The sequence below is a fragment of the Ranitomeya variabilis genome, chromosome 4 (assembly GCF_051348905.1).
Source record: "Ranitomeya variabilis isolate aRanVar5 chromosome 4, aRanVar5.hap1, whole genome shotgun sequence".
NCBI classification, from domain to species: Eukaryota; Metazoa; Chordata; class Amphibia; order Anura; family Dendrobatidae; genus Ranitomeya; species Ranitomeya variabilis.
The window spans coordinates 235319968-235334682 of NC_135235.1; the positions used below are offsets into that span (position 1 = coordinate 235319968).

General features: G+C 47.8%; 1 protein-coding gene across 4 annotated transcripts in view; it reads right to left on the reverse strand.

The window, feature by feature from the left end:
- Positions 1–14715, reverse strand: part of LOC143770554 (phospholipase A2-like) — a 69382-nt gene that overhangs the window by 20748 nt on the left and 33919 nt on the right. For 3 of the 4 annotated variants that reach the window (XM_077260259.1, XM_077260258.1, XM_077260257.1), the window contains exon 3: positions 5824–5971. In XM_077260259.1, the coding sequence (XP_077116374.1) occupies positions 5824–5971 (148 nt within the window). Of the gene's footprint in view, positions 1–5823; positions 5972–7449; positions 7555–14715 lie in introns of those variants that run through there. The other variant, XM_077260260.1, reaches the window with a different exon arrangement.

The following is a 14715-nucleotide window of genomic DNA, read 5'->3' on the forward strand; positions in this document are numbered from 1 at the left end:
ATGTGTTGAACGGGCTGCTTTAACGCAGTGTGAACCTAGTCTAACATAGCAGGAGATAGATGGGTTGCAAGATTCATTAAGGCTTAACCCGGTCCACATTCCACGTTTGCCACCATGGGATTTGAATCTAGTCCTTGATGCCTTAACTAGTTCCCCCGTTTGAGCCACTAGAATCTATCCCCCTAAACAACCTGTCGTATAAGGTAGCTCTACTAGTAGCTTTGACATCAGCCAGAAGGGTCAGTGACATCCAGACCCTCTCCATAGACCCACCTTCCTTGTTAGTATTCCAAGACCGCGTAATACTCAAACCAGACCCATCATACCTCCCTAAGGTCGCATCTAGTTATCATAGGTCACAAGAGATATTTTTTCCTTCCTTTTTTGATACTCCCTCAGGGCCGGAAGAAGAAAAGTTTCATACTTTAGATCAGGGGTGGGGAACCCCCAGGGCTATTTACGGCCCTCGATGATCTTTTACCAGGCCCTCGAGCAGATTCTCAGGAACCTGCCACAAGCTCATTAATTTCTTCTTGCTCTGTTATCACACACAGGCAGTGTTAAAGAAGTTGTCCACTACTATAACCTTTTTTTTTTTTTTTCATAAATCTTGCTATTATGTGCCACTGAAAACATCTACTGTGTTTATTTTAGCAATATTACCTTTTATCATGCTGTAGCAGCACATCTTTAGTGCTGGATTCAGCTCTCATGGGGTTAATCGACAACTTCCTTTCTCCTGAGTTATTGTGCTCTAATACTACAAGTTCCATGATGCATTGCACTGCTACTAAGCACGAACCTACCACACCCACTCCAAAACACACCCCAACCACTCCCACCTCTATCTTCAAAAAGATTTGTGATGTCATTTCTGTCCAACCTCCTCTTTTACATTTGTCCAACCCACACTCCATTACACACAGATAGAGGGATAGATAGATAGATAGATAGATAGATAGATAGATAGATGTCTATTTCCATAGATATGTCCATATCCATGTTTCTAAACCCTTAGCTTTTTTGTTTTCGTTTATCGCTCCCCTTCTATCCAGAGCCATAATTTTTCCATCAATATGGCCATGTGGGGGCTTATCTTTTGCGGGACAAGTTCTACTTTTGAACGACACCATTGGTTTTACCATGTCGTGTAACAGAAAATGTGAAAAAAATTCAAAGTGCAATGAAATGGCAAAAAAAGTGCAATCCCACACTAGTTTTTTGCTTGGCTTTTTTGCTAGGTTCCCTAAATGCTAAGGCTGTGTGCACACGTTGCGGATTTGATTGCAGATCCGCAGGGTTTTTTGCAGCACTGAATTGCATCAAATCCGCAGTGTAGTGCACAACCAATGTAAGTCTATGGGAGCCGCAGACTTGTGCACATGCTGCGGAAAAAGCCGCACCAAAACGCAGCTTTTTTTTCTCGCAGCATGTCACTTCTTTGGTGTGGAACTGCAGTGTTTCTGCACCTTTAGACTTTCATTGACTTGGGCACATCCGCAGCAAAACCGCAGATGTAAAAAAGATCTGCAGTTTTGCTGCGGATGTGGGTCCGAGAAACGCAGCAGCTCGGGAGGATGGAAGTGTGTGGGCGGTGACGGTGTGCGTCTATGTGTGGGCGGGCGGGGTCTGCGGGCTGTTCGGATGTGTGCAGCGCTGCGCGGGGGGTCTTTTGGGGTGTGTGTGCAGGCATCATCCGATGGGACTACAAGTACGCAGCATCCAATCTGCAGCTTATTCGGATGTAATCCGGACAGTGGACACACACCCTACGCTATCCATACATCTATCAATAGATATATCTATCCAGACACATCTACAGATAGATATATGAATAGATAGATGTATGCATCTATAGATCTATCTATATGTAGATCTGTCTGTCCATTTCATCTATCATCTATCTGTCTATCTGTGTGTTTAATGGAGTGTGGGTTGGACAAATGTAAAAGAGGAGGTTGGACAATAATGACATCACAAATCATTTTTTTTTTTTTGTTCAATAATACATCTTTATTTACCTTTCAAAAACGCACCAAAACGCCTAAAAACCACGCAAAAACCGCAACAAAAGCGAATTAAAAAATGCATAAAAACTGAAAAAAACGCATCAAAACCGCACCATAATTGCATCAACACTGCACCAAAAACTGCATCAAAACTGCGCAAAAACCGCACCAAAAACTCCATCAAAACCACACCAAAACCGCACCAAGAACTGCATCAAAACCGCACCAAAAACTGCATCAAAACCGCACCAAAAACTGCAAACTGCACCAAAACTGCACCAGGTTTTGATGCAGTTTTTGGTGCAGTTTTGATGCTTTTTTTGGTGCGGTTTATGCGCGGTTTTAATGCCGTTTTTGGAAATAAGTAAATAAATGGAAAATGTGCATGATTTGAATGGAAACATGCATGAAAAAACGGATTCCAAGGCCGGATTCATCATTTCACAGCTCGGTTTCATACGTTTTTTTGCCGGATCCCTCACTGTGCGTTTTTTCGCCGGACAGAAAAAACGTTCCTCTGTATGTGTTTTCCATCCGGCGGAAACAGCTTTTTTGACGGATCCGGTAAAAAACGGATGAAACATGTGGCCATCAGGCGCAATCCGGCGCTAATACAACTCTATGAGAAAAAAATGGATCCGTTTTTTTCAAAACTCGCCGGATTGTGCCTCACGGCAAAAACCTGATGTGTGAAAGCAGCCAAATATATGGATAGATAAATCTATGTTTCTATAGATATATCTATCTATAAATATATCTATAGATAGATATATCCATAGATGTATAATAGAAAGGCCGATGTTTCTAAGGCCTCTTTCACACTAGCGTCGTGCACTGCACATCGCAGTGCGTCGTTGTGGAGAAAAAACGCGTCCTGCAAAGTTGTCTGCAGGATGCGTTTTTTCTCCATAGACTTTTATTAGCGACGCAGCGCGATGGCCCCTTACCGATGCTAGTGTGAAAGCAGCCTAAGGCTACTTTCACACTTGCGTTTTTAGCAATCCGTCTTTTTGGGGAAAAAACGGATCCTGCAAATGTGCTCGCAGGATGCGTTTTTTACCCATAGACTTGTATTATTGAGGGATCGCGACGGATGGCCACACGTCGCGTCCGTCGTGCAACGGATGCGTGTTTTGGCGGACCGTTGGCACGTCCCTCGTGTCTGCCGTTTTCTACCGCGCATGTGCGGCCAAAACTCCGCCCCCTCCTCCCCGGACTTCAGAATGGGCAGCGGATGCGTTGAAAAACTGCATCCGCTGCCCACGATGTGCACAAATTTTACAACGTGCGTCAGTATGTAGGCCCGACACATAGCGATGGACCCGTACCGACGCAAGTGTGAAACAGGCCTTAATGAGCGTTTAATTTAATAAAAAAATGGAAAAAAACGGCGTGGGCTGTATATGTGTTTTGTTTTTTTTTTTTGTTTTTTTTTTACATTCAACACATTAGCCGGATGATGGGACTACTACTGTCCCAACATTGGCTAATGTGTCACTCACTGTCACTGTAGCAGGCATAGCCCGATGGGACTTGTAGTCCCATCGGACGATGCCTGCACAGAGACACACATACACACACACACACACCCCAAAGACCACCCCCGCAGCAGACCCCAGCCCATACCGGCGTCGGCACGCAGAGCCCCGGTATGTGCGGGCGGCGCCGGTACGTGCGGGCCGGGGCTCTGCGTGCCGGTGCCGGTATGTGCGGGCGGCGCCGGTATGTGCGGGCCGTGGCTCTGCGTGCCGGCATGTGATGGCCGGCGCCGCCCGCACATACCGGCGCCGGCACGCAGAGCCACGCACATCACATCGAGGATTCCCTGCCTAGCCTCACCCCCAGCACATGCACAGCCCCGCAGGCAGCGGGGCCGGGGCTCTGCATGCCGGGATGTGCGGGCGGCGCCGGTATGTGCGGGCCGTGGCTCTGCGTGCCGGCGTGTGATGGCCGGCGCCGCCCGCACATACCGGCGCCGGCCCGCACATACCGGCACGCAGAGCCCCGCACATCACATCGTAGATTCCCTGCCTAGCCCCGCCCCCAGCACAGCCCCGCAGGCAGCCACCAGCCCCGCCCACAGCCCAGTTACTCTTGATGAGTGACTGCTGGCTGTGAGGCTGGCTCACGCCTGCTGCTGCCGTCACGTCAATTTCCAGAGTCTGAAAATTGACGTGACGTCGGCGGAAATAAGCGGCGGCTGCAGCCTGGGGGTCACGTGACCCGGACTCAGCCGCCGGAATAGCGCCGCTCACAGGCGAAAACGGCAACGGAAGGTAATCACACAATTCATCAGGGGCCCCGGGGGGATACATTGGGGGGTTAATTGAAAGTAGTGGACAACCCCTTTAACTACTGAACAATGAAGGGCATGCAATGAAAGATTACGTCCTGAAACCAGTGCCACAGTCAGGATGGACTTTGTGGACGGAGTTTGTACGGCCCCCGAAGGATGGTATAAATATTCAAATGGCCCTTGGCAGAAGAAAGATTCCCACCCCTGCTTTAGATATAAAAAAAAAGCCGTCCTGACCTATAAAGAGAGAACTCGGGCCTGGAGGCAGAGTAGGGCTCTGTTTGTGTCCTTTCAGGGCCACAGGAAAGGACACAGGGTCACAAAAGCTACCTTATCCCTGTGGAACAGAGAAGCTATTTGTCTGTCTTATTCGTCAAAAGGCGAAAGTCCTCTGGAAGGAATAAAAGCACATTCTGCACGGGATATGGCATCCTCTTGGCCTGAAAAAGCAGACATGCCAATAGATTTAATATGTAAGGCCTCAACTTGGTCAACGCCTTCCACTTTCTACAACCACTATAGACTTGACCTATCCTTATCTTCTGACTTAGCTTTTGGTAGAGCTGTCCTTAGCACAGTAATACCACAGAAAGGTAAAAAGCCGGTTTACTTACCCGTAATGCTCTTTTAGAGAGTCCACGACAGCACCCACTCACTACCCTCCCTAGTCATATACATCTTCCGAAGATCACTCGCTAATGGCTTGGAGTATAAAGTATTTTTAAGTTATTAGCATTATCTGATGAGTTGAACTAACACTTTGCGGTTCCTCTCGCACTCTGAAAACCAAACTTATTCTGTAGGTTTCCTGTTCCTATGGGCGGATCCCCTCTCTCATGTGGGTGCTGTCGTGGACTCTCTAAAAGAGCATTACCGGTAAGTAATCCGGCCTTTTCTCTTTATTTTTTTAACAGGGAAAAGTAAACACACAAGATTTGTCTTTTGTTTTCTATTATACTTGTTTTGTTTTTTTGAACGTTATTTTTTTATAGTCGAGCGCGACGTTGCGGTCTTACGTCACATATCTACAATCTGCTGTGTAGTTCCTCGGCATAGGATGCTTAATGACGAAGGCTTCTTTTACACTAGCCGTGATTTTTGTGGGCCGTTTTGCCGCAATTTTCACGGTCTCCTGCAAAAACAGGCCACAAAAATCTTGCGGATCGCTGTTTTTCTAGTTTCGAATACTAGGGAAAAGTACTGTATTGAAACAAAAAAAGGCGTTCCGCAAAAACGGTATTCACGGTGCACCGCAAAAACAAGCTTCCATTGTTTTTGCGGCCCCATTGATTTTCAATGGGGGCCGTGTCCGTAAGCAGTGAAAAATATCGAGCAGGCTCTATATTTTTTTTTTCACACGTGTACCTACGGTGTGCGGCGCTCCGATGAATTTTTGCAGCCCCATAGAAATGTATTGGTGCCACAAAAACAGGCCGCAAAAACATGGTAAGTGTAAAAGAAACCGAAGGCCGAACGTACACGGTGCGATATGTTGTTGGCGGCCATCAGTGAACTCACCAGTCAATCTCGTCTACCGGCCAACCGCGCCCTCCGAGCCCACAATAGCAGCCATAGATAATGTAGGACTTCAGAGGAGGCCGCCCCGTCATGTACTGCACCATCTCTCCAAACTCCAGCACTCCAGCTCGTGTTCTAACCGCCATCACTAGACAAGGAGAGAGAGAAAGACAGCGGGGTCATATCAGGACTCCTAGAAAGCTGGATGACAACCGCAATCAGAACAGCCATGGAGTCACACATCTGACAGCAGATGCCCGCGTCATTATTCAGCCGCCCGCTGCTATTAAACCCCTTAGATGCTGCAATCAGTCACCCACCACAGCATTTAAGCGGTGTGGATACAGCTAGTGCGCCAATTCCAACACCAATCACACCTCCCTAGACAAAGCAATCATCCAGTAACAATGCGTTGCTATAGCAGCTTGGGGGTCTACCGAAGGTGATTCTCTCCTTGTGGTGAATGGTGCTGATATTAATGGTTTCTGAGGTAAATCATGTCCCCATTATTGATCTTTATTCCTGTAATCTGAAATGTGAAAACACAACAGATATCATATGTTATACCTGTGCTGTGAAGTGTCTGTTTCCATGTCTGGTGGGCAGCTGAGTGTCCACTTGTGTTAAAAGCCTCCCATAAATGCATCAAACAGCCCCAAATGCTGGAGCGCCCCCATCCCCATTAACCCCTTCCCAATGCAGCCATTTTTAATTTTTGTTCATTTTATCATAAAATCTGGAAAAAAAATGGAAAAATAATTCACAGCAGTGAAATGATTGAAAAAATAAATTTTGCTGTTTTTCTTTTTCCTATTTGACGTTTATTCTGTGGTTAAAAAAAAATGCCCTGGTGACACTGTCAAGGTGAAAATATATTTTCTTATATACCTTTTGTACTTTTATATATTTTATACTGTGAAACAATAAGTTTTCCCTTGCTAATGCAAATGTAACTGTATTAAAGATGGCTGCCAGTGTTCATTCTTCACTTCAGTTTAGAATCTGAAAGTTTAAAGTTTCATTTCTTCTGAAATCGAAACTTGGAAATAGAAAGAAGAGGAGGAATCCACCAGGAGACGTCCGACGAATCAGAAGGACTGAGCACTAGACGTATACTGCTTAAACCCTGCCTATTGCATTCCTTTTTAGTACCGTGTATTTGGAAAATAAAGTTCAGTTGGTATGACTGTGGCTGACACATATAGTCACATGAGCATGCACTGAGATTGAACCAGCTACCTGTCTGACTCATTCTTACCCGGTACCACATGCTTATAGTTTAATTTGGAATGACTGGTGAATGAGGGTATATTGTCGTTACGACCCCGACAACACTATTCTCTCGGTTGGTACAATTATGGCGATGCCAAGTTTGATTTTTTTTTTTTGTGGTAAAAAAATAAAAAAAGTTGCCATTTTATGAGACCTGAAGCATTTTATATCTATATATTACATATATAAAGCTGAGTGTATGTATGTGTGTGTGTGTGTGTGTGTATCAAGCCATGTTCACTCCGCATAGCCACACTCCTTCCACATACAAAGTCCCATCCACATGGTCCACATTGTTAGCGGAGACACATTCACCTCGAAAGCCACCCTGCAATATCACCGGCTGCGACGTACCAGCCCTGCGAGCTACAATCAGGGCCGCCGCCTTCAGAGTATCAGTGCGTGGCAGGCACAGGCCACATCTATCTCCGTTGTGTCTAGAATGGAGTTAGTTTCTCCTGTGAGGCATGACGTCAAGGGAAAGGAAGTGAGCCTCATGGGTTACACCGCTGTGCAACAGGAAGTTGCTGTGCACGTGTGGGGTGAAAGAGAGTGGCGTGTGGGTGAAAATGAGAGTGCTGTGTATAAAGGAGGAGCATGAGGTGCAGGAGTTTTACCTGCAATGCCACATCCAACTGCTTAATAGACAATTCTGTACACCACATACAACTGCTTAATAGACAATTCTGTACACCACATACAACTGCCTAATAGACCATTCCATGCAACAAAGACAACTGCTCAATAGGCAATGCCACACACCACATCCAACTGCTTAATAGAAAATTCTATACACCAAAGACAACTGCTTAAGGCTAAGTTCACATTTGCGTTCGGGGGCGCTGCGGAGGGCTGCGTACGTCCTCCGTTAAGCCCTGCCTACTTCTGCATGCGTCTTGCGCACTTATTTTTAACATTGGGTACGCAGGACATGCGGATGCGTTGTTTTGACGTGCCCGCCGACTGCACGGGAACGCAACAAGTTGCGTTTTGTGCTGGCGTGTCAAAACGACGCATCTGTATGTCCTGCGTACCCAATGTTAAAGATATTATCCAGAAAAATGAATGCAGCACTCCAATAGAAAAAAATAAATGTGGTTTATTGGCCCATGTGCGACGTTTCAGTCCGGGATGTGGACCTTTCTCAAGCCATACACCACAAACAACTGCTTAATAGGCAATGCCATACACAAGACAACTGTTTAACCCCTTAGTGACAGAGCCAATTTGGTACTTAATGACCAGGCCAATTTTTACAATTCTGACCACTGTCACTTTATGAGGTTATAACTCTGGAACACTTCAACGGATCCTGCTGATTCTGAGATTGTTTTTTCGTGACATATTGTACTTCATGTTAGTGGTAACATTTCTTCGATATTACTTAAGATTATTTATGAAAAAAATGGAAATATGGCAAAAAAAATAAAATTTTGCAATTTTCAAACTTTGTATTTTTATGCCCTTAAATCAGAGAGATATCTCACAAAAAAATAGTTAATAAATAACATTTCCCACATGTCTACTTTACATCAGCACAGTTTTGGAAACAAGTTTTTTTTGTCAGGGAGTTATAGGGGTTAAAAGTTGACCAGCAATTTATCATTTTTACAACACCATATTTTTTAAGGGACCACATCACATTTGAAGTGATTTTGAGGGGTCTATATGATAGAAAATAACCAAGTGTGACACCATTCTAAAAACTGCACCCCTCAAGGTGCTCAAAACCACATTCAAGAAGTTTATTAACCCTTTACGTGCTTCACAGGAACTAAAACAATGTGGAAGGCAAAAATGAACATTTAACTTTTTTTTGCAAACATTTTACTTCAGAACCATTTTTTTTATTTTCACAATTGTAAAAACAGAAATTTAAACATAAATGTTGTTGTGCAATTTCTCCTGAATATGCCGATACCCCATATGTGGGGGTAAACCACTGTTTGGGCGCAACGCAGAGCTTGGAAGAGAAAGAGCGCCGTTTGACTTTTTCAATGCAGAATTGGCTGGAATTGAGATCGGATGCCATGTCACGTTTAGAGAGCCCCTGATGTGCCTAAACAGTGGAAACCCCCACAAGTGACATTATTTTGGAAACTAGACCCCTTAAGGAACTTATCTAGATGTGCGGTGAGCACTTTGAGCCCCCAAGTGCTTCACAGAAGTTTATAAAGTAGAGCCGTGAAAATACAAAATCGCATTTGTTTACACAAAAATGATCTTTTCGCCCACAAATTCTTATTTTCACAAGGGTAACAGGAGAAATTAGACCACAAAAGCTGTTGTGCAATTTCTCCTGAGTATGTTGATACCCCATATGTGTAGGTAAACCACTGTTTGGGCGCACCGCAGAGCTTGGAAGAGAAGGAGTGCCGTTTTACTTTTTCAATGTAGAATTGGCTGGAATTGAGATCGGACACCATGTCGCGTTTGGAGAGCCCCTGATGTGCCTAAACAGTAGAAACCCCCCACAAGTGACCCCATTTTGGAAACTAGACCACTTAAGGAACTTATCTAGATGTGTGGTGAGCACTTTAAACCCCCAAGTGCTTAACGGAAATTTATAAAGTAGAGCTGTGAAACTTTTTTTTTTCCTCAAAAATGATTTTTTAGCCTGCAATTTTTTATTTTCTCAAGGGTAACAGGAGAAATTGGACCCCAAAATTTTATTGTGCAATTTATGCTGAGTAGGCTGATACCCCATATGTTGGGGTAAACCACTGTTTGGGCGCATGGCAGAGCTCGGAAGGGAAGGAGCACCGTTTTGGAATGCAGACTTTGATAGAATGGTCTGCGGGCATTATGTTGCGTTTGCAGAGCTCTTGATGTACCTAAACAGTAGAAACCCCCCACAAGTGACCCCATTTTGGAAACTAGACCCCCCAAGGAACTTATCTAGATGTGTGGTAAGAACTTTGAATGCCCAACTGCTTCACAGAAGTTTATAATGCAGAGTCGTGAAAATAAAAAAAAAAATTTCCACAAAAAAGAATTTTTAGCCCCCAAGTTTTTATTTTCACAAGGGTACAAGAGAAATTGGACCCCAAAAGTTGTTGTCCAATTTATCCCGAGTACGCTGATGCCCACATATGTGGGGGTAAACCACTGTTTGGGTGCACGGCAGAGCTCGGAAGGGAGGGAGTACCATTTGACTTTTTGAGCGCAAAATTGGCTGTGGCGTTTAGAGACCCCCTGATGTACCTAAACAGTGGAAACCCCCCAAATCTAACTCCAACCCTAACCCCAACACACCCCTAAGGCTTCTTTCACATTTCAGTTGTTTGGCATCAGTCAGCTCCGACATAGTGACGGATCCGTCACCATTGTTGAGAAAACGGTTCTAACGGATCCGGTTTTTTGATGGATCCGTTACTTGGGGGTTGTCTGGGAAAAGTATCTACTTTTTGGAGCATGCACAATTGAAAAAGCGGATTGGGGTGATGGATCCGCCGAAATGACGGTAACGACGGATCCGTCGCCCATAGGCGGCCATTCTATGGAATGACGAACGCGACGGATCCGTCGCGAACAGCCATTTTGGCGCAGACAAAAAACGTTACAATGGCCGTCAATGTATAGATGATGTCCGCCAAATCTCGACGGATCTGTCACATGGCGGATGGAACGGACGACCATCCGCCACAATCCGTCGCTAATGCATGTCTATGGGAAAATAGCGGATCCGCCAAAAAAAAAAAGGTGGATCCGCTATTTGACGAAAATGGCGGTTTCAGACTGACGCCAAAAGACTGAAGTGTGAAAGAGGCCTAACCCTAATGCCAACCCGATCCATAATCCTTATCACAACCCTAAGGATAATCGCAACCCTAACCCCAAAACAACCATAATCCTAATTAGAACCCTAAATCCAACACACCCCTAATCCGAATCTCAACCCTAACCTCAAACCTAACCCTAATTTCAATACAACTCTAATCCCAACCCTAACCTTAACCCTAATCCCAAACCTAACCCTAATCCCAAACCCTAATCCCAACTCTAACCCTAACTTTAGCCACAACCCTAGTCCTAACTTTAGCCCCAGCTCTAACTCTAGCCCTAACTTTAGCCCCAACCCTAACCCTAGCCCTAACCCTAAATTTAGCCCTAACCCTAACCCTAATTTTAGCCCCAACTCCTCTCTCCTGCCAGCCGGCAGATGGCAGCAGAGAGCGGGCGCACTGCGCATGCGCCCGCCATTTTCTTTCCATAGGAAGAAGCCGGTGGGCAGGAGGGGATGCAGGAGGACCCAGGGACACCGGTAAGTATAACAGGGTCCCCGAATCCCCCTATTTCTCTGTCCTCTGAGGACAGAGAATTACACATCGCTTTTTTTTTTTTTTTCTTTTGCGGTCGCCGGTAAACAGTTAATTACCGGCGATCGCAAAACAGTGGTCGGTAAAAACCGACCCCGATCATGTTCTTTGGGGTCTCTGCTACCCCCAGCAGCCGAGACCCCAAAGATCTCCCAGGTGCCGCCATTTTTTTGCCAGAAGAAGATGGCGGCGCCCATCGGGAGCCACGAGGAGCACCGGGGGAGACAGGTGAGTATCGGGGGGGCGATCGGGGACCCCATTTAAAATTAAATGGGAAATCGCTATTTTGGAGGGTTTTTTGCAACCGCCGGTAAACGGTTAATTACCGGTGATCGCAACTCGGGGGTCAGTAAAAAAACCCCGAATCATGTTCTCTGGGGTCTCGGCTACCCCCGGTAACCGAGACCCCAGAGAAAATCCGACTCTGGGGGGCGCTATTCACTTTTTCCACAGTGGTTTGAGACTTACTGCGGTATAGGCAGAGGCAGCAATTGACACTTGAAGGTGAAGGCAGTCCAACCAGTGAGATACTGATGGAAAGCACTAGGTAAATGAGTGGTAATTAGAGGAGATCGCTCGTGCAGCTGAGTGCTTGAATAACCTGTGCTTATGCAGCGCCCCAGAGTCCTGGTCGTTGCAGTACTGTGGCTCCGCCGCTAAGGGGGGCTATGGTACGTCTGATGGCACTGAAGGAGTTCATCTGACCAGGTATCACAGACACCAATACATTTCACAGTCTGGCCTCCAGGGGGAGCTAAGGGTACTATTCATTAGGCCACTCCTCACAGTCTGGTAAAACTGGGGGTTAGGCAGGAAGTTAGGAAGAACGCTGACTGGGTTGGAACCAGGCAACACCTTGTGGCAGAGGGTGTTGTAGGGGAAGATTCGGTAGGGTCCCTGTCAGGGGTGGGATCCTGACAGAGGCCTGGCAAACAGAGAGAAAGCTACGGGACCGCGCCTGCACTTCATAGCGGCGGTGCCCTAAGAAAGGACAAGAAGCGAGATTTATTGTGCTGAGTGAGAAACGAGATCAACGCAACAGGGAGAATACCAGTAGGAGTCGTGCTGTTAGACCGAGGCAACATCCTACTGAGGCGTAACTAACCGGTGGCCAGAACGCCGAGGAAGTACAGAGCTCTAAGCATTACTTCAAACCAACGGCAGGGCAGAGAGCTATAGGCTGGCTGTCTCACCTACGCAGACATAGGGGGCAACTTGTGGAGAGGGGCGACTCTAGAGTCCCGGAAGAACTCCAGGCCTACCCTGTCATACGGGTGCATCCTACCATAAGATCTGGGGGACGAGATTAAGAAGAACATCAGAATCGAGTTGTGAGGGAACACGAGAAACAGACACAACAGTTGTGGGGACTATCCCGTAAGCACAGCAGGGGAGGACCACAACACATAAGCGCTAGAAGGAAGGCACAGATTTCCACCTGCGAAGGGAACTCTGGAGGTGCCATCGGACCGGCCGGACTTGCGCAGCCCGGCTAACCGTATTCCGGACTGAGGACCCAGAAGCCTTCAGTAAAGAGGTAAAGAGACTGCAACCTGGTGTCCTCGTTATTTACTGCACCGCACCACCTCCACCATCCACATCTATTACTGTACGCCCCTCAGCAGGGTCACGGACCGGGTCTAGCCACCGTGACAACCCCAGAGCAGAGACTCAGAGGCCCGGTACCGGGTACCCCTCGGCCCTGCGGCAGTGGGGGCGCTACAACTTGGCGTCACGAACAGGATCTACTTAAGCCTGAAGAATCAGGTCATGTGTGCCTTGGAACTGTGATTTATTATACTTGGACTGTGATTTATTGCAAAGACTGTGCCGCGCCACTTGCCGCCAAAATCCGCCGCCATTACAGTGCTGAGGAGAGCGCAGGAGAAGAAGAAGGGCATGGAGTGGGCGTAGACAAGCTGGAGAGCGCAAACGACCATGGCCGCCCAGTCTAAATATTTCTGCACCGTGAGGACGTGTCCGTCAGCAGCCGAGATCCGCCTCCTAATCCTCAATGGAGGGCGGAGACAACGAAAACGAAACTGCCCACGAAGGAGAGAGCGGGAAAAGGATTAGGAAGCGACCCACGTGGAGGACGCCATGGCCAGCAGCTCGGAACCCGAATGTGGGGTGGAAGCAGAAGTCTCCCCCAACTACCCGGACGAGTACCTCAGCCAATTCTCCACGGACAGTGCTGATCTGTTGCAGGCTGAGATGGGAGACCTGATCCACCAGCTCCTTCAGCTAAACGCGGAGGCCCAGGCTCCGCACCAGGTGGCGCCGGAAGGAGGTCCTCTGATATCGGATCCTGTATCACTACCGGAGTTGTTGCTGGGGCCCTCGCCGACACCGCCAGCGGAACCTGCCGCGGAGGAGGAACCTGCATCGGCTGGTGAGTCCGTTGACCCTGTCCCGCCAGCAGAGGACTTGTTAATAGGCCCCGTTGCGGCACCCCCTCTCCCTGGGACCCATAGACTCCAACACCTGTTACCATGGGAGGAGGCAACGGGCATGGAACACCGCCTGAAGGCCCCGATCGCGCCAACCACCCTGTTGTGTGAGACCCGTGCGGAGCGCACGGTATGCCGCTGGGTGAACCCAGGATCCGACCTCATGGGGTTCCCCGGGGTGAAGACACGGGAAGGGGAGATGGTGCAGGCCCTGAGTTGGGAGGAATACCAGGCCTGGAAGGAGAAGGAAAAGGAGTACCAGGCCGGGCTGGAGGCCTACCATCAGAAAGACCTGGCGGTCAAGGACCGGGCCCGCAAGGACCCCACCGCTCACCAGGCCCCGCGCAGGCAGGGCATCATCACCACCTTCAAGCTCCGCGGAGGCTGGGGCTTCATTAAAGAGCCGGGCCTGTATGCGGAGGTGTTTGTGAACCGGAGGGATGTTGAGTCGCACCTCAGAGAGGGCCACCCAGGCCGGGATCTCTACCCATGGGAAGGGGTTAGTTACACCAGGCACTTTGGGGAAAAGGGGTGGTTTGCCCTGAATGTCCACAAGAGGCAGAACCCTGTGACACCCCCGATTAATGTGCCAGTGAAGCTGACCCCTGTAGCAAAGGTACCCCCATGTGGCCAGCCCATGATCACCACCAGGACCACCGAGGTCACTCCAACGTGCACTATGGTCAAGACCACAACGTGCAGCATCATCACTTCAACCACCATCGTGGCCAAGGAGGCACCTCCTCAGGTGGGTGGTGCTTCTGCTGCTCCAGCATTGAAGACAGTGGGTACACAAACCCCCAGATGGGACAGTACTCCACCTTACGCAGTGCCAGGCGGTGGGCAATATC